The sequence below is a fragment of the Marmota monax genome, unplaced genomic scaffold (assembly GCF_021218885.2).
Source record: "Marmota monax isolate L192 unplaced genomic scaffold, Marmota_monax_Labrador192_F-V1.1 WCK01_AAM20220418_F8-fsc00245, whole genome shotgun sequence".
NCBI classification, from domain to species: domain Eukaryota; kingdom Metazoa; phylum Chordata; class Mammalia; order Rodentia; family Sciuridae; genus Marmota; species Marmota monax.
This window is the reverse complement of record NW_026693895.1, coordinates 142,403-161,337: the sequence shown is the minus strand read 5'-3', so window position 1 is coordinate 161,337 and position 18,935 is coordinate 142,403. Positions and strand designations below refer to the sequence as shown.

At 49.8% G+C, this 18,935-nt stretch overlaps 1 protein-coding gene across 1 annotated transcript in view; it reads right to left on the bottom strand.

Annotated features, from left to right (window-relative positions):
* The window catches only part of Acoxl (acyl-CoA oxidase like), a 326,620-nt gene that overhangs the window by 260,823 nt on the left and 46,862 nt on the right, over positions 1 to 18,935 (bottom strand). Inside the window, 6 exon segments of the mRNA XM_046462815.2 lie at positions 3,455 to 3,587; positions 7,203 to 7,275; positions 8,449 to 8,535; positions 8,836 to 8,950; positions 13,503 to 13,601; positions 14,071 to 14,157. Of these exon segments, the coding sequence (XP_046318771.1) occupies positions 3,455 to 3,587; positions 7,203 to 7,275; positions 8,449 to 8,535; positions 8,836 to 8,950; positions 13,503 to 13,601; positions 14,071 to 14,157 (594 nt within the window).

Here is an 18,935-nt window from a genome sequence, read left to right as displayed (position 1 = left end):
GCATCCCTTAGGGAAACTCCTTTACAAGTGGGGACCAGCTCAAGATGAGCTAAAGTACTGTCTCCATGCAGAACCAATCCAAAAGGACAGACCTGGGTTCCACTTCCCACTGCCCCTTCTCCCCACCCTGCCCACTCACCGAGCACCAGCTCCCTCCCCCCCAGCCCCTCCCTCCCGACAATCATCTCCATTTCCCTGGCCTCACTAATCATTTAATCTGGCCTGGCATTTTGGACACAAATCAGAGGACGGGGATTACAGTTAGCCTTTGAGGGAAAAATCCAAGAGGACGGAGGCCTGCCGCACAATCATGGAACAGAAGACATCTGGGCAAGGCCTGAAAGGCAGGGCATGCTTGACCTTGAGCGAATGTCACTGTGGAGAGCCACGGTGACAGTTTTCTAATACATCAAGAATGAATGTAGGACAGAGAGATCTGTTTTTCCACTCATTAGCAAGAGCAGACCGAGCAGGACCATCTTAGGTTTCAGCTGGGAAAACATCTGGGACCTGTTTGAGCCGCAGGAGGAGGAGCTGCCAAGGAGGCCTCTGAGCCCATCCTCAATGGAGACTCGCATGGTGACATCACAGCCGCCAGGGCTGCTGTCCAGCCAGACGACATGGCAGGGCCTGGAACACACGGGGTCTGATCCCTGCCAGGCTCCGTGCAGGTTCCCCCTCACCCCAGGGCTGTGGTCTGGATCTTGAACAGCCTACAAAGGCCCTCATATCAAAGGCGTGGTCACCAGCCTGTGACACTTCTGGTGGGTGGGGCCTAGTAGAAGGAAGTTAAGCCATTGCTGGCATGTTCTTGACAGGGATATTGGGACCCCTTCCCCTTCCTGTCTCTCTCTTTGCACCCCGGCTGACAAGAGTTGATCAGTCTCCTCTGACTCATGCTCCACCCACGATGTGCTGTCTTTCCACAGGTCCAAAAGCAATAGGCCAACTGACCATGAACCGAAAGCTCTGAAACTGTAAGCCAGAATAAACTTTTTTTCTTCATAAGTTGATTATCTTGGGTATTTTGTTACTGTAACAGAAAGTTGACTAATACACTAAGCAATTCCTTTGTGTGGAAAGGTCGATATGGGCAGAGAAGGTGCCAATTCTGAGTTACCATGTTCTGCTTTAGATACCCAGGAATCAAAGGGATTCTTCTCTCCTTCCCTCTTTCTGGGCATCTTTGCAAAACATTTCAGAATGCCTTCCTTGGAGGCCAGGATTGAAGGCATGTGTTTCATGGGAAAGCCATTTATTCCTTTCCCATTGCCAACGCCTACCTTCCCAACAGCAGCAGCAGGAGCAACAACAACCAACGTGTCTCCGTCAGCTCCGAGCTGTGGAGCATGTGTATGCATCCCTTTGTCCTGCCTCACCATCCTCCCAAGGCCCACCTGAAGACAAGGACAGTGAGACTCAGAGAGGACCACTAACCTGCCCACAGCCCCCCTGCTGGTCACACACAGGATGAGGCTGGAGCCCAGGGATCTCTGATTTCAGAGCCTACGATCGTGATCATGACCATCCATTGCCAGGAACAAAGCAAGCACATCACATACCCAACGAGGAATCAGTCTGCACATGGCTCTCGGGGTGGACAGGTGCTGACCCCTGATAATGTCCAGAGGAATAGAGAACAAGAACCTCACCTGCCTGTGATCTCAATGACTTGAGGCTGAGGCAGAAGGATGGAAAGTTCCAGGCCAGCCTGGGCAACTTAGCAAGACTTTGTCTTAAAATAAAAATTTAAAAAGGGGCTGGGGCTGGGGCTCAGAGGTACAGTGCTCACCTAGCATGTGTGAGGCCCTGGGTTTGGTCCTCAGCACCACATAAGAATAAAATAAAGATACTGTGTCCACCTATAACTAAAAAATAAATATTTAAAAAAATTAAAAAGGACTGGGGATGTAACTCAGCAATAGAGCACCCCTGGGTTCAATCCCTAGGACCACAAAAATAAAACAAAGAATCACGCCTTGGTCTCCTCTCCCAGAGCTACCCCCTCACACCGTGCCAGATCTGGTGACATTGAGAACCAAGACTCTCCTGGAAGGTCGCCCCTGCCTTGCCCTCACTGCCCACACCATAGCCCACGTGACCCCACACGGAGCTCAGGGAACCACCAGGCTTCTGGCAGCAGGAGCACCCTCACACCATCACCTACTCCACACCTGTCGGGCACAGGGTCTCCCAGCAGCCTCTGCGGCCACCACCAGCATGCATCTGTCCTGTGTCCGTACTCTCCTCAGGATGCTCAGGGTGTGCTCTGAGGGGTGCTGGGGCTAGAGGGGACAGCGTGCAGACGCTGCGTCATGGCTTCAGAAAGCCTGGGTCAGGCTCTTCCTCTGTCTCCTCTTTGATGCCACCCTGGGCTCCTCTGCCTTCTCTCCTTCCCTCTTTCTGGGTCCTGAGCATGGCTAAAAGCGTTTCCATTACAGACCTGAAGAACCAGTTTCCCTCCGCTCTTGGACGCCTCCTCAAGAGGCTTTCCCGGGGCCTCGTTTGTCCGATGGTTCCTGACAGGGGACTTTAGAACACCCAGCTGAGCCCACTGCAAGAGCCACTGCAAAACAAGCACAGGAATGGGCGCCACGGGAGGGCGCCATAGGAGGGGGCCACAGGAGGGCACCGGGTAGTCCTAGCATGTGCGCTTCCACCATTCAATGGCAGGAGGAGCACTGCTCGGGAAGCTGGGGCGGGGCAGGCGAAGGAGAAGCGAATCAAGAGAGACTGTCTGCTGTTCAGACATCTGTGACTGAAGTCAGGCCTGGAATCACAGGAATGTCACTCCTCTTGAGGGAAAGCTGGATTTAAGACACAAAGGCATATTCCTGCAGAATCTTATCTTCCTTGCAGCTTCACTAGGCTCAGGGGAGGTCATAGCGGGCTTTCCCTCACTTGAAGATGGAAGGGCCTGGAGAACACAGAAGTGTAGGCCCATGTGGAGGAGAGAAAGAACCTTCCAGAATTTTTCTCTCCTGCTGCTTTCTCCAAACCAAGACACAGGAAGAGAGGGGAGGAGAGGCAGAGATGGTTTCTGGAGATCTGGCCTCATGGACTCCGACACGTGACAGGGAATGTCCCCAAGAGCACCTGAGATCCACACGCCCCATGAACTCAGCTAAGACACCCTGACCTTCGCCTGCAGGAAACTGAAACAGGTGTGTTCGTCCTGAACAACCCAGTCTCCTTGGGTCAGCTTCTGTGGCTCTGTGGCCACACTGCCCAGGCTCCATCCACCATGATTAGCAGCTCAGGATGGATGGGATAATGTCTCTAGAAGGACACCAAAACGTGACCTGTGTGGCCAACTGACTCCCTCTAGAGTGTGACCAGTCATCCCGGCTACATAACACCCCTGGGGCTCAGGAAGCTCAGCTCCTGACACCGTTAGGCATCCCCAGAATAAGCAGAGAATGAACAGTGAGGTCAATTAAAAAGAATCAACTACCTTCATGGCGCTCAGAGCTTGGAAAGTCACTGCTAATCTCGAAGGGGTCAGCGCGGCCAACATTGCATTGAATCTCGCACTCTTGTTCTTAATAGGTGAGTGGTATTGCCCATCTGGGGCCACGGAACCAAACCTGTGGGAAGAAGGAGAGCAGAATTGACAAGAAAGGTGGGTTAACAAAAGAAGAAGGCCTGGCAGCTCTAGAGGTGAAGTTGGGTGGCTCCCTTATGCCCAGGAAGTGCACCGATTTGCATGAGGACCTCCCTCATGAGAACAAGAGCAGAGTAAGCTAGGGGTGGGGGGGCGGGCCTTCTCAGGAGGTTGGTGAAAGGCTGGACTCATAGGTCAATCATGCATAATAGCCCCAAAGTGGAAACAACCCAAGTGTCCATCAGCTGCTGAAAGGGCAAGCAAAATATGGTGTATACATACCACTAAATATTTTGGGTCATAAAAAGAAATTGAGCACTGACCCGCGCTACAATATAGGTGAAGCTTGAAAAAAGCCAGACACAAAGACCCCATATTATATGAGTCCATCTGTGTGAATCCCCACCTCTGAGGGACTCTCAGGAGAGTCTAAGAAAGGCTGACCATGGAGACAAGGGCAGGTTTTCAGCCACCACCAACCTGCAGCCCAGCAATAGCCCCTGAGAAAAAGAGGCATGGTACCACCATCATTTAACCATACCAGAGACTGAGTGTACAAACTGGCCCACTTTTTTATGAGATATAATTCACACCCCATAAAATTAATTCCTTTAAAGTGTTCAACTCAGAGTATTCACAATGCTGTACAACCAGCACTACCATCCAGTTCCAAAACATTTTATCCCCAGAAAAGGAACATCATACCAATAGCAATCAGTCCCCAAACTCTCCACCTTTCAGTTCCTGGTATCCCTTAATCGACTTTATATCTCTCTGGAGTTGCTTATTCTCAAGATTTCACATAAACAGACTCATATAACATGCGGTCTTTGTGTCTGGCTTCTTAGCATGTTTTCAAGGTTCATCTATGTTGTAGCATGTATCAATACTTCGTTGATTTTTATGGCTGAATAATATTTCATTGTAAGCATTTATCAGATTTGGTTTATCCATTCAGAAATTGATGGATATTTGGGTTGTTTCCACTATGGGGCTATTATGAATAATGATGTTATGAATGTTTGTGTACACATCTATTTTTTAGTATCATGCTAACAATGTTTTTATATATATGTAGGGATAGAACTGCTGGGTCATCTGATAACTTTGAAACTACTGAGGAGCTGCCAAATGATTTTTCCAAACCTGTGACAACACATTACATCACTGCCAGTCAGGCATGATGGTTTTGCTTCCCCGCATCCTCACCAACACTTAGTGTCATTTGTCTCTTTTACCATAGCCATCCTAGTGCTGTGGATGGTACTTCATCATGATTTTGATTCACATTGTGATGACAATGGTGTTGAGCATTTTTCCATTATTAGTACTTTATACGCATTTTTTTGGAGAAATGTCTTTTCAGATGTTTGCATGCTTTTTAATTGGTTTATTTTTCATTCTATTATTTAATTATAATAGTTATTTTTATATTCTGTATACTATGTCCTAATGAAATATTTTACAAATATTCTCCCCTGTTCTCTAGATTGTTTTCTGCTTTCTTCATAGTGCACTTTGATATACAAGAGTCTTTTTTAAAAAATTTTGATGAAGTCTAATTTAATTTTTAACAAATTTATTTATTTATTTTTTGGTGAGCTATCCTTCCAGTGTCATTCCCCTGAACCAAGATCATAAAAATTCACACCTCTGATCTCTTTTAAGAGTTGTGTAGTTTTAACTCTTACATTTAGGTGTGTGACCATTTTGAGTCAACTTCTGGATATGGTGTGAGGTAGGGCTCCAACTCATGCTTTTGCATCTGGTATCCAGTTGTACCAGTATCAGTTGCTGAAGACTTTTCTTTCCTCATTAAATTGTTTTGGCACCCTACATGAATATTAATTGGCCATAAATGTGAGGACATATTTTAAGACTCTTTCTTCCATTGCTCAAAATACCAGTCTTGATTACAATGGCACTGTACTATTTTTCCCATCATAAGTGAGTCCTCCTATTTTTGACTGATAAAGATTGTTTTGACTATTCTGGACTTCTTATATTTTCTTATAAATTTTAGAATCAATTTTTCAATTCCTGCAAAACAAATCTGGGATTTTGATAGGGATTGTACTGATTCCATACATCTATTTACTGGCCCACTTTTTATCAAGTGATAAACCAAGATCCCAAATGTGGGGCTCCTTCTCAAAACTCAAACTCTTGCCACATGCTGTCTTATAGCATTTAGGGGCATTTTAAATATCTATAAAATTATATTAAATTCAAATATTGCTTATCAAAGAAAGACTATAAATCCTCATATCTTCTACAAATACTGTAGCTCATGATCATTTTTCTTTCTTGTGAAGTTAGCCTTTCTGATCTCTAATGCACTGGGTGAATGCTCAGCACTGCCCGGCCTCTGGAGGATGGGCCAAGCCACCAAGATCTCATCAGAGTGGTGGGACACAGGGATCTTCCCTCCTCCCCATCCTCCGAAGTGGGGTGGTGCTGACAGGTGCCTGGAGACGTACAGACACCTCCAGGGGATGCTGGTGGTCCTTAGACCTGCTTTCATGGGCACTGGTGGCCCCTGAGAGGATCTGGGGGTCTTTGGTATCCACCAGTATAACTGCAACAATTCTTTAGTTGTCTCCATTCTATTTCCTCCCAGTTCATGGAAGAGAGCAAACAAAATTTGGTTCTTCTAAGTTTGTTTCCCACACAATTTTCTTAAACTTTTGGCATTTACTACCATATTTATCTGCTGACAAGAACTAGCAGGCAGCAAAAAGGAGTAAAGTGTTCAAGGAAAATCCACAGGCAGCCAGGGAGACAGCTGCTTATCCACACACCGACTGTTGGCTTTGTCAGAGACCCAAATATGATGGTGGCTCAGGACTTTCATAGGATAAGAAAATGCTGCTGAGAAAGTTAAAAGTAATTGGTGCTTCTAGCCTCTGGGGGTGGGGGAAGCATCATTAACCAACCCTTGAACCTTCATCCCTAGAATGCACCTGAGAAAGCAGCCTTCAGCTCACTGTTGAATTCACCTTCACCTCACTGTGAGGTACTGGGAAGTGAGCACCTTGAACTCATCCCTCCAGGAAGCAGTGGTCTTAATAGCCTCCCAAGCTGAAGGACAATGCCTGAACACTCACAACCCCAAAGGATGGGACAGCACCAATCAGTGTACGAAGTGGGGAATGGAACAATCTAAGTGCCCAACAGTAAGGGATTCGATGACAAAACTTACAGACCATTTATTTAACAGACTGCATGGTGTTGTTAAAAATGATAATGCCTAAGTGTGTTTATTGTTACATTAAAATATTTGTAAAATAATGTTAAATGGAAATTATAAGTCTTAAAAAAAGATAGCATCCTCATTTGGTAAAAATTTCATTTGGTAAAATCTGACATATCTCTCTAGATCTGCTGACATGTTAGAAAGTCCAGAGAGACACACTGGAGTGCGACAATCATTGTATCTGGGCAACAGCAAGTTGGATCATTTTAATTTATTTCTATTCATTTCTTTGCCTTTTCCAGTGAGTTATCGATAGCTTGTCAGGGAGGCTGGGGCAAGACAGGCCTCGCTTGGGAGAAGAGCAAGATCATCTGCAGAGTTGCTGAGAAGAAAACCACTCACTTATCCAGCAGGTTCTCCCTGGGTACCCGAACCTTGTTGAAGATTAAGATCCCGTTATCCACACCGTGCAGACCTGGAGAACAGAAATGAACGCAGCTGCAGGGAATCCAGGCATCAGCCATGTTGGCCCTGCCCTTTCCCAAGCCTTTGCTCTAGAACTGTTGATGCTCTGGGTTGGGGCTGAGGGGTGACGATGTGTTCTGTCTGTCTGTCTCCTGAGCCCACCCAGCCCACTCCCCCACAAGTACAGAGGACAGTGAGTGTGCCTTTCCTTCTGCGCAGCCTGCCAGCTCCGAGGCTCAGGCTGCAGGCAGGTCCCCACCATTCTTCTTCCAGAAGTAACAGTGGTTCTCAAAGGGAGAGTTCTAGGCAAGGAAAGGACAGGAAGGCAAGATGACGGGCCAGCTTGCTCTCCCAGGAGAGCAGAACCACAGGGTTCCTCCCTCTAGGGCCTCATCTTCAGCGTGCAGGGGGAACTGATGAAAGCAAATGCCACAAGACAAGGAAAATGGCCACAAGGACACAGGAGGGGGGCAGTATCCTAAAGTCTGCCAGACCTACTTCCTAATGGCACCTGTGGTCAGATGCTTGGGTCTATGTGTTGCTCAAAAAAAAATCTTAGGGAGATTTAATCTGGAGGCCAAAATGCCTTCTTTCATAAAAGATTTTATTTGAACCTCACCCCTTGACAAGGACACGGTATTATTTTGGAGCTTACAAGGAAACCAGGCCGACCTTCCGCAGTTGCCAGTGTTTTCAACGTCTGGAGAGACCTTGTAAGAGCTCGGCCCACTCTCTGCTCTCAGCAACACATAATGCACGAGGTCCTTTCCAGGGGCCAGGGCCAGCCAGGGCCCGGTCCCCAGCAAACCCACCTTCAGCCCAGCCCTGCCTCTGCAGCAATGGTTAGTTTTGCTCCCTTGGAGATGAAACTCTATCCTTCCCCCAGGGATGACCTTCTCCCTCCTCTCTCCCCACTCTCTTCTCTTGTTTTCTTTCACTCTCATACTCCTTTCTTAGCAGACTAATGCTCTGTGCCAGACTCAGGCATCATCAAGGGCCTGTGGGCATAAACACTACAGTGGGCTAAGGGGCGAGAGAGAGAGAGCACAGAGCCTGCCCTCCGAGTGCCCAAGTCTAAAAGGGACAGAGAAGATGGACAGTGTCCAGTAGCTGCCTTGCTACTAGGAAATTCAAGAAGCTGGGAGGGATGAGGCTGGTTTGGTCTGCCTTCTCTGGGACTCACCTTCCTTGTGCATCATATCAATAGCTGTCACTCCCGGGTACAAGCCTCCATTCTCATCCCGGATGGGAACGATGAAACAGTGGGGCCCTGAGGGAGGCAACAGAGACCCTTAGGAAACTCCCAAAAGATGTGAGTAGAGTTTGACGCACTTCCTGGGATGGGGTGAAATTCTTTTGATCCCAGAATTCCTTCAGTTTTGCACTGTGCACTACACGCAATAGGGAATAACGTCAGAACATAAGGATAAATTCATCATCATTTCCACTCAGGAGATGATGTTGGTACTGAAGATAGAAACAGCCCTGCAAAGTGGTGTTCCATGTAAAGTACTCGCTGGGAAAGAGAGACAGTACAGCAAATCCTCTGGCTCCCATGTCAGTGACAAACCTTGTGAACTTCCATTGATGATGAGCTGGGCAAAGACGGCTGCGTAGTTCCCGCCCATGGCGTTCCCGATGTACATCTTCTGGGCGTTTTCACACGGTGTGTTGATTACAAACTCCTGCAGAGAGAGAGGGAGCCACGGAGTGTTCCCTCCATATGGCTCGTTTCAGCTCCTGGGCTCAGTGCAGAGAACACTGTGACAACAGACCCACTCGGACACTTCACAGACCAAGGCAGCTGGCTCCACCTGGCAAAGCCAAGGCCACCAGCCATGCCAGTGCTCAGACTCATCAAAGTGAGTTTTCAGGGCATAACCCCCCCAGCAGAGCAAGTGCCTAGGTTTCATCCCTCACCCTTCCTGATCTCTCTTTCTGTTGCAATCAAGCCGAGTCTGCCTGGTTTTAACGTATCGAGTCCTTCCTAATGATCAGCATCTCTCTCTAGACTAATTCCTACTGAGGTTTTAGCTTTTGAGTAAAATAATTCAACACCCCACCTGGGAGGTCCTGATGAAAGAAGGAATCATCCAATGATCAGGGGCCCCACATCTGTGGGCTTCATCTTGTCCTATCCCTTCTGGGCAAGGCTCTTGGTTCTCTGCCCTCTACTGTTCACAGGCCTGGGCTGTCTCTGCATCCCTGGCATGGGCCTTTGTTTGAACAGCACCCAACCAGCTAACTGGAGGCCAACATTGTGCCTGGGTGCAGACCAGATACACAGACAACCTTGACCTAGTCCCTCCATTGCTTAGAATAGCAGCCTGAACAATTTTAATTTCTATGAGAAAAGAATCATTAAAACCTTTGGATAGATGGGTCCAGAACCTGCTCTGCGTTTTTCCAGCCAATGAATATCATAAGCAAATGTTGCCCAAAAGCTTCTCACACCCAAGACCTTAAAACAGAAGTGCCCGTCAACGGGTCTCTCTCCATGTCATGAGGAAAAGGATCTTAAAACGCGCCACACAGTCTGCCGCCATGACCTGCCCACGATTCCAGCACCAGTGTCACTGGGTCGAGGCAGGGAAGAAATGCAGGTGTTTGTTTTCAACTTCTGCTCAGAACTCAGTCTTCTTTCTCTGACTCTCTGGAAGCCTGAACAGGGATCCCCGTGGAAATGCCGCCCTTCGCCCTTGGCCTTCCCCAGCCTTGCTCGCCACATGGATCACCCTCCAATCTCTTGCCAAGGAGAGGGCCACACTGTCAGCTTTGGGCACAGGGTGCCTGGATGGGTCAGGGAGCCCAGGGGAAGTGACAGAGGGGGAAACTGCACATTTAATTGGAGCTGACAATACTGAAGAGGGCTGAACTAAACTGACGAGCTATTGATCACGCAGAGATGATCTCAGATTTCAGATTATTAAGTATATAGACTGCACTTTGCCTCAGGCCAAGAAACACAGTCTTGAGGCCTAAGAAAACACTCTCTGACATCGGTTTGTACAGGGAAACTTCTAACATGTGCAAGGGCTTTTCAGAAACACAAATGGACAAGCTGAGTCTTTTCAAGAAAAGTCTCCGGAGGCTGCCCTTGTCTTATCTGGCCAGCCAGGAGTCCTCACAAAGAAGAGGCTCTAGGCCAGGGGCAGTGGGAAGAACGGCAAAGCAACCTGTGTGGTGGGGGTGCCTGCCCATGGGGGAGTAAGGGAAGGAGCAGAGGAAACCCTGGCCTGGCAGAGAAGGTCTGGTGGGACAGGGAAGAGGGCAGGAGGCCACCGTCCCCATAAACATCTGGCACACCCCAGGAAGGAGGTTTGTCACTTCTGGCAAGATGCTTGATGTGGAAAATTTACATCAGCCAAAATGCTGGCGTTAAAACTGGATCTAAATAACACACACCATGTGTGCTGGTTGCTAGTGTAACTATTTGTTGAAGGCCAGCAAAATGGCCAAGCACTAAAAATATAAAAAATAAAAAATAAATAACTGCTTTGGGCCGAGAGCTCATAACCTCATTTATTTTTGCCAGTGAACACAGAGTATAAAAATAAAATTCTCTCTTACCTCTTAACTGTCCATACCACTAGCCCATCCACACACCCCCCCAAAAACTAAATAAACAAACAGAAGAACCAATTCATAAGAGTGAGTCACCAGAACGTGAGAGCTTCCCCGGTCCTGGAGGGAGGGAGGCTCCTGGCATGGCCTGGCATTTCAGAAGAGAAACGAAGGAGGAACGAGACCCAACGAAGGGCAAAGCCACCCTCCGCCACACCAGCTGCCAGTGGTGTGTGTCTGAGACGGGCTGTTCTCATCCCATGGAGATGAGCGCACACCAGAATCTCCACATCATAACTGCGACTCCACAACTCCCCTGTCACAAAGCGGCAGCTGCTGAAGTCACCAGGTAGCAAGGTCATTTATGCTGCGTTGGGAAAATGGGTTCAATGCAGGAAATTTTTTTTTTTTGGAAAAAATAATTGTAAAGAGAAACAAATAAATAACAATTATGGGTGGTTTTCCTCCCCCATTAATGACAGCAAGGTGACCTGGATACTGTTGCTTGGGGAAGGAAGAAATTGGCCAAAACCCAAAAGATATAGGTCAGTGAGCAGTCACCAGCAGAAGCCACACTGTGAAACGCAGACCGGCCAGAATCTGAGACTCTCTCGTTAACTGCATGACCCTAGTCAGTTCCTGAAGCTCCCTGAGCCTCAGTTTCCCCATATGTGAGACAGGGACAACACTACCTTTCTATATGATTGAGGACATTCGACACAATGAGACACAGAGTGCTTAGTGTCACCTTAGCACATGCATGCTCCATGGACAGGAGCCTCTGAATGTCATGATTGGGGGTGGGTGCTGGATGGAACACAGAGCACCCCGCGGAGGCAGCTGGACACAGCACCGCACAGCCGGGTGCTCTGTGAACAGCAGCGCTCACTTCTGCTCTTCCCATCACCGGCTACTGCAGAGAATGAACATCAGGGGGAGGGAAAGCAGAGCACCCTCCATACAGCTGTCGCCTGGATGTCATCCTACATGGTGGCCACTTCCAAGCAGCACTTGTGGGTCAGGCACTGTGGTGCACACCTGTCATCTCAAGGGCTTGGGAGGCTGAGGCAGGAGGATCACAAGTTCATGGCCAACCTCAGCAACTTAGTAATACCCTAAGCAACTTAGTGAGACCCTGTCTCTAAATAAGAAGTAAATGGGCTATGGATGTGACTCAGCCGTAAAGCAACCCTGGGTTCAATCCCCAGCACCCAACCAAAACAAAAGAGAAGAACCAAGTAGCATTTGTGGTCTAGAAAACTCTGTAGACAAAAGTCCAGGTTCAGAAAGACATGCTTAGGGAAAAAAAGAACAGGCTGAGAGATGGACACCTGTGCCACGCCCACACTGTGCTCACAACAGGCCTACACACGCAGGTTTACAAAGTCTCACTTGTAGAAAGAATTTCAAGATGTACTGCTCCCTTCAAGTAGTCCTTCGGAATACCCAGTACCAAATAAGAAACTATAAAAGAGGGTGAAATAAGTAAGTAGTTGTTTTCTTTATTCAGGGGGAGCAGTTGCTAAAGGGGGGGTGTCTACAAAGTGGGGTCTCACACTGCAGGCTGTGACCCAGGATGGAGAGAGATTGATTTAGAGAGTCTTCACCAACATACTCATTTCACTAATAAGAAGAAAAGGGAAAGGCAGAATAACAAAGAAAAGAACAAGAAAGGGAGAGGAGAAACAAGCAGAAGGGAAAATATCGGAGTTCTTCACGTTCAGTAAAAAGTAGAGAAAGACTGTTTTGTGGAGCCTCCAGTGGTCACATGAAATATGAGCACAGGTGACCGTAAGAACATTGCTTGATACAGTTGGCCCTCCAAATCCCTGGATTCTACCAACTATGGCTTGAAAATATTTTTAATTGTGTCTATTCTGAACATCCAGGGACATTTTTCTTACTATTTTCCCCTAAACAATGCAGTTTAGCAACTCTGCACGACGTTTGCACGGTATTAGGTATCATGAGTACCCTAGAGATGACTCAAACTACACGGGAAGGTGTGCATGGGTTCTCTGCAATACCATTTCTCTAAGGGACTCGAGCATCCATGGATTTGGGCATCCACAGGGGTTCCTGGACCCAGCCCTCATTGGCACTGAGAACCACTATGCCATCCTGGAGAACTCGACTCCTGGTAAGGAACCCCGGGGGGACTGAAAATGCTCCAGCATTAGAGAGTAGCAAACACACACGGCTCTGAGCGTCCTCTGCCTGATGCTGCTGGGAAGGGCAGAGCAGCTGTAGGGCTGTCCCTGTGGAGCCGTTCCAGCAGGTAGCCGGTGAGTGCGTGCAAGGTGCGTGGTGCCGCATGGTATCAGGCTCAGGGAGGCTGAGCTTGCGTCCACCTCCACCTAAACACGTAGACACTTGTTCTGAATCTGCGCTCCTCAGCCACAGAGCAGGGTCCCAAGTGTGATGAGTCTCCAGGCCTTTCCCTTTGCTACCTGGCAAGCTCTCTGTACAAGGTCTGTCTCCTGCAGAGGCCCCCCAACTCCACAGACTCAGTCCTGTGTCCTCAGGCCTGCCAAGTTCACCCCATCGGACGATTCTGCGGAACTCGTCTCTTCACACACACAGGGTGTGAAGCTGGGCTCAGGAAGAAGGACAGTCTGGTCTGTACAGGTCACCCGCTGCCCTGAACCATGGAACACAGTACAGACTCCTCACCTGAGCTGCAAGGTCAAAGGTGGCCTCCGTCTGGATCCCTCTCACGTTGCTCCCGTGGCCCCTCTCGGTCATTGCAAACATCCCGGTGTATTGTTGCTCCTGCAGTTCAGCAGATGTGAGAAGGTGACTGGCTGGTCAGAGCCTCAGCTGCAGACCTCAGTCCATCAGAATGTTGGTGACAAAGGGAGAGGTAAGTTGGAGATCATTATTGCAGTGCGGCCTGATGACACCTAATGTGAGCTTACCAAGATGGCAGGATCAGCACAGTATTTAAGATAAGAGGGCAGGGGTGGTAACACAGAGGCAGAGCACTTGCTTAATGTGTAAGGCACTGGGTTCAATCCTCAGCATTGCATATAAATAAATAAAATAAAGGTCCATTGACAACTAAAAATATATTTTTTAAAAAAGAAGATACTCTTGAAATTCCCATTTGGAACAAGAATTTTGCTGACCCAAATGTTCTTTTATTTTCTTTTTCTTAAGACACACACACACACATATCTAACTTCAATAGATATTGAAGGCTCTTCATAGAAGAAGCTCCCTGCTCAAGTGCACACCATACCTTGAGTGGCTGCAGCCACTGAGTAACATGTCTGGGGCTTCCAAGATTCCTCACAGCACCACCAAATAGCCAATAAATGATTCCACACTAGAAACAAGGAAAATGCAAAGCATTATTAGCAACAGTCAGCAGTTTAAGGACAATCAAACCCACTAGGCAAACTCCATCCCAGGAACCTTGAACTTGACCTAGATCCCACAGGTGAGTAGTCTCCGTGCCCTTCCCCTTCACTGCCTGGCAAGCTCCAGTGGTTCTCTGCCCGTGGGTCTCTCTCTTAGAAAGGCTGCCCCCCCAACTCCACAGAGACTCAATCCTCCTTCTCAGGGTGGACTGGTTCACCCCATCAGAAGGTGGTCACCCTTCTGAAGGTGTTTCCTGGGAAACCAGCATCTGGTATGTAGAAAAGTATCTGGAGCAATGACGCCAGATGTTGACCACCATCTGCAGAGGTGAGCCCTGCCACGAGACATCAGCAAAGAAGCTGACGGGAGAGCGAGTCAGAGCAAGTCAACAGCTTGGGACAAGTCAGCTTGGGCTCTGCTCCAGTTTAGTACCCGGTGCTGTGAAATCTAGGTGAGTGATGTGGAGCCTGATCTGACAAATGGAGCTCACACACGCAAGCTCCCTGAGACTCACAACACTGTGACAGACACATCCCCATGCCCACCTCACAGAGGAGGACGCAGAGGGTCAGAGAGGGAAGCTGCAGTTCAAACGGAAGCCGCCTAATGCCTAGTAGGGCTTCATAATGTCGCCATGACCTGGCCTCAGCACTGTCATATGGAGTGCCTTCAGTGACAGCCAATGCCAGGCACCTGGCCCAGTCTTCATGAGCCCTGGAAAAGTGCTGCTGACGAGGAAGAGGAGGGGGAGAAAAGAGGGAAAAGAGGGAAGGAGGGGGAAGAAGAGGCATGTGCAGCAGGACAGCTTGGAGGGAGCTGGCCGCTGACTGCAAGGACAGAGGACTCATGGGCAAAGACGCTGGCTGGCCCCCGGGTCAGCATTCTGTCCCCTCCTAGCCACATGCCCCAGTGATCCTCTAGGGGGCCCTTCTCCCCTGGAATAAGTCCAAATGGTTTGTGGGTGATGCTGACCCCATCCCCAGCTTTAGGAAGAGTCTGTAGCTCAGGACTGGCTGATGGCGGATCATGCCCCTGGCAATAAGGATGGCCTCGGGGATGGCCCTATGACCTGGATGGGTCCATCCAAGGTTCCCCCAGGGGAAAGGAGCTGTCACCTGGAGGGACAGAGTACTGGTGCTGCTGGTGGCCAGGTTGCTGTGAGCTGGCCAACACACAGGGGATGAGGAGAGGAAGGAGGTGGCCCAGGGGTCCCGTGCATCCCGCCTAAGCCAGCTGCCCCCAGGGCCCAGCAAGGCCCTCTTTGTTCAGGCAAGCCTAGAGTGGGCGTTAGTCTGGGATCCTTGGCACCTGGACGAGCTGCCTGTGGCCCACACACATGGGCAGCCTGGATTAACACCATCAGCTCTATGACAATGACACTAATCTCAGCTCTATGGGATGTCACTTCATCAACTCTAAGCCAACACCAGCTAAAACACTCTGACACTGGGACAGCAAATTTCACAAATCCCATCGGATGTAGAAAGTGCCCTTCATCTGGAGAATCCCAGTGTCCTGGGAGGAGGCTTACTGCCCTGGCCGCTCAACGCACTTCCCTACAGGATCACGGAGGGCACTCGGTATGACCCTGCTGTTGCCAGCTCAGGGAAATGACATCAAGGGTTGCGTGTTTTTTCCCCTAAGCCATCTTAGAAGTAAAGTTTTACAAAATATATTTTACTCAAACAACAAGAAGTTGAATCTTCCACCCCTAAATCTCTGGATGGTAGCTGACCCAGATTTCACAGTGTTATTCCTCTTCTAGGTTTAATCCTTCCTCATCTTGAGGAAGGAGAATCACATGTTGCCACCGCATGTTGAAAGCTTCCATTCTCTAGCTATAGGAGGAGCCCCGGCTGTCAGTTTTCAGAGAACAGCACCAGTTAACAGAGGAGGCATCTGAGAGACCCCATCCACACTATGGATCCGAGTGTGGGGTTCTCCTTCACAAAAGGTACATTCTGTGAATGGCGGGCAACCAGACCAAGCTTGGATCCCCTGGTGGGGTCTAAAAGGTGATTCCTGCCTCCCAGCCTCCGGCAGGAGCTGTGGGGGAGGGGAGAGGCATGGCCAGCCAGCTCAGCCAGTAGGAAGGTGGCAAGGGGTCCCCAGGGAGAGAACCAGAGGGATCAGGACAGATCCAGGAGACAAAGCTGAGGGCAGTGTTTGGTGGGAAAAGGAAAAAGAGGACTCTGGAGACCCCTGGTCTTTAGCCAGAGTGACCAGGGGGTGGAGGCCCACCAACTGCAGTGGGCAGCTTAGAGGAGGAACCCGGAGGAGCTGGGAGGAGATTTTGAGGCCGGCATCCATCCAAAGTGCCCCTAAGTGGAAGTGTGTCCGCGCTGCCATCACTGCCTGGTGTCCTGCCCCAGCAGACCTCAAGGGACAGGATGCTGAGAGGTGCATCTCCTCTGAGAAAGACTGAGGCAAGCAGTAGCAAGGAGATTAAGAAGTGCCTAACGAAGGCCCTAGTCCCAACGTGTGCCCAGCGGGCCTGTTCAGAATGCCCCCACTCGGTCCTCTCAAACCTGGAGAAGGAAAGGCATCTGGTGCCGGGGGTGTCCAGCAAGGGCTGGCAGGAGCCTCTGGAGGACATAGTGGAGCCACCTAAGCACTGAGTGCTGCAGGAGGACAGAACCAAGGGGCCAAGGGGTGGGCCTAGCAGGCCTCTGACCCCCAGGTGGGGACCAGATGGCAACTGGGACCAGTTAGAGCAGAGACACGTGTGGGTTCCACCTCAGTCCACTCACAGAGCCCCTCCCAGGACCACTGCTGGGGAGGCTGCCAGCCACATCTCAGGGGTCACAGTCCCCACCACTCATCAAGCTCCTGCGACAGGCCAGCCTGGGCATGGGGTTCCTCGTAGCGTTATTGATTAAGATCTGTAGAAAAGCCTGTAGATGGGCCACTGCGGCACCATCTTTACAGAAGGACAGCTAAGGTACATGCACAGTAGGAAGGCCTGGACCATGACCAGCAAGTCCTAGACACAGGACGTGCACCCTCGTTGTCTGGCTGCTCCCTTGCCACAGAGAGCCCTGGAGGTCCATCATATGCTCAGGAAGCTTGCCATGCCATGGCTGTGACAGGCCAAGCCCCTCCTACCCAGCATCATGACAGCGGGTCTCCCAGAGGGCCTCTGGAGCCTTCGGGGACTTTTTGTCTCATGTGGGATGCACTGAAGCATGGAAAATGGCTTTTGAGACAACAGTGACCCCAGAAAGGATAGTGTTTGGACCAATTTATGTGCCCCCAAATTCCTATTTTGGATCGTTTCCCCCAATGAGATGGTACTTGGGGCCTTAGTGTTAGACGAAATATTCTAACCCTCGCGGGGGTTGGTGCCCGTGTGAGAAGAGGAAGAGAGACCAGAGCTGTCTCCTCCTCACGCATACACAGCAAGGAGGAGGGCGCCCTGCACATCACAAGAGCCCTCGCCAGGACATGCAGTGTGGCAGCCTGGCCTTGGGCTTTCCAGAAATGTGGGAAAACATGTCTTGTGGCTGAAGCCCTGGTCCGTGGCACCTTGCTAGGGCAGCCCAGCAGACTGACAGAGAGCTGGGTGATGGAGAACAGAGAGCAGAGGAGAGCCGACGTGCAGCCAGGGAGGAAGCACTAGGCTCCTTCGGGCCTCGGAGGCCCCGGGTATCCACGTGTTTGGTGGAGGACCATGGAACGGCTCCTGAGCTGGCACGGGGAATGCAGAGCCCCCCGTGAAGACAGCCATTGTCCCTGGACCTCTCTGGCCTTCCTAGCCCTTTGCTCTGGGTGGCTCTGAGCCAGCCCCAGCCCTGCCAGCACTGGGCTGCAGTGCTGAGCGGAACCGTGTTTGTCCAGAGCGCTCAGGGAAACACAGAGCCTCTACAGGAACACAGACTGGGCGAGGCCCAGCTCCGGGGGTGCAGATGACTTTCGTGAGTTGATGGTGACACCAGGTTGACAGCCAGCTCGTATGAAAGGCAAGGGCTGCCAGCTGCTCTTGGGCTGGTGGGGACCCCTGATCCACCCAGAGTTCACGAAAGCTGTTCCCAGCCCAGCACAGGCCCTCCTGGGCAAGCTCTCCGCCACCTGCAGGACCAGGACAGAGCCTCTGCTTCCAGGCCAGACTCAGGGCAGGGTGCACAGGTTTCTCCCACTATCTAGGACTCCAAGTTCAGGAAGCGATCTCCCACAGTGACTGGGGAGATCAGTGGAGTTGATAGTAACTATTGTTAACTAAGTCATTTTTATTGTGATAAAAGACTGTAAAGCTTTTAGCCACTTTTAGTGTACAGTTCAGTGACATTGAGTCCCTTCACAATGCTGTGCAACCATTACATTTCTAGAACTTCTCATCATCCCAGAAGGAAACTCTGGACCCAAACAGCAGCTTCGGGGTCCATGTCACTTCATCTCCCCCAACCATCGCCTTCCCTTCCCACACCCAGGATTATCAGGAAGTTTATCCTATTATTTCATCACTAAATGTTTTTTATGCATCTGTAAAAGATAAAGACTTTTTAAAAACAGCTCTAAAACCATTATCCCTCCTAAAAATATCACACAAGTCCTCTGACATCACCTGAAGTGCACTCCTCAAACTTTCCCAGCTGACATGTGCTATTCCTTTGCAGTTTGCTGCTTGATCCAGGATCTAAGCGGGGGCCACAGGCTGCCCTTTGTTGTGAAGCCTCAGGTCTGCCCCCCCTCTTTCCAATACTCCCCGCACAACTCTGTCCCTGAGCTCAGTGCAAGACCCCAAGG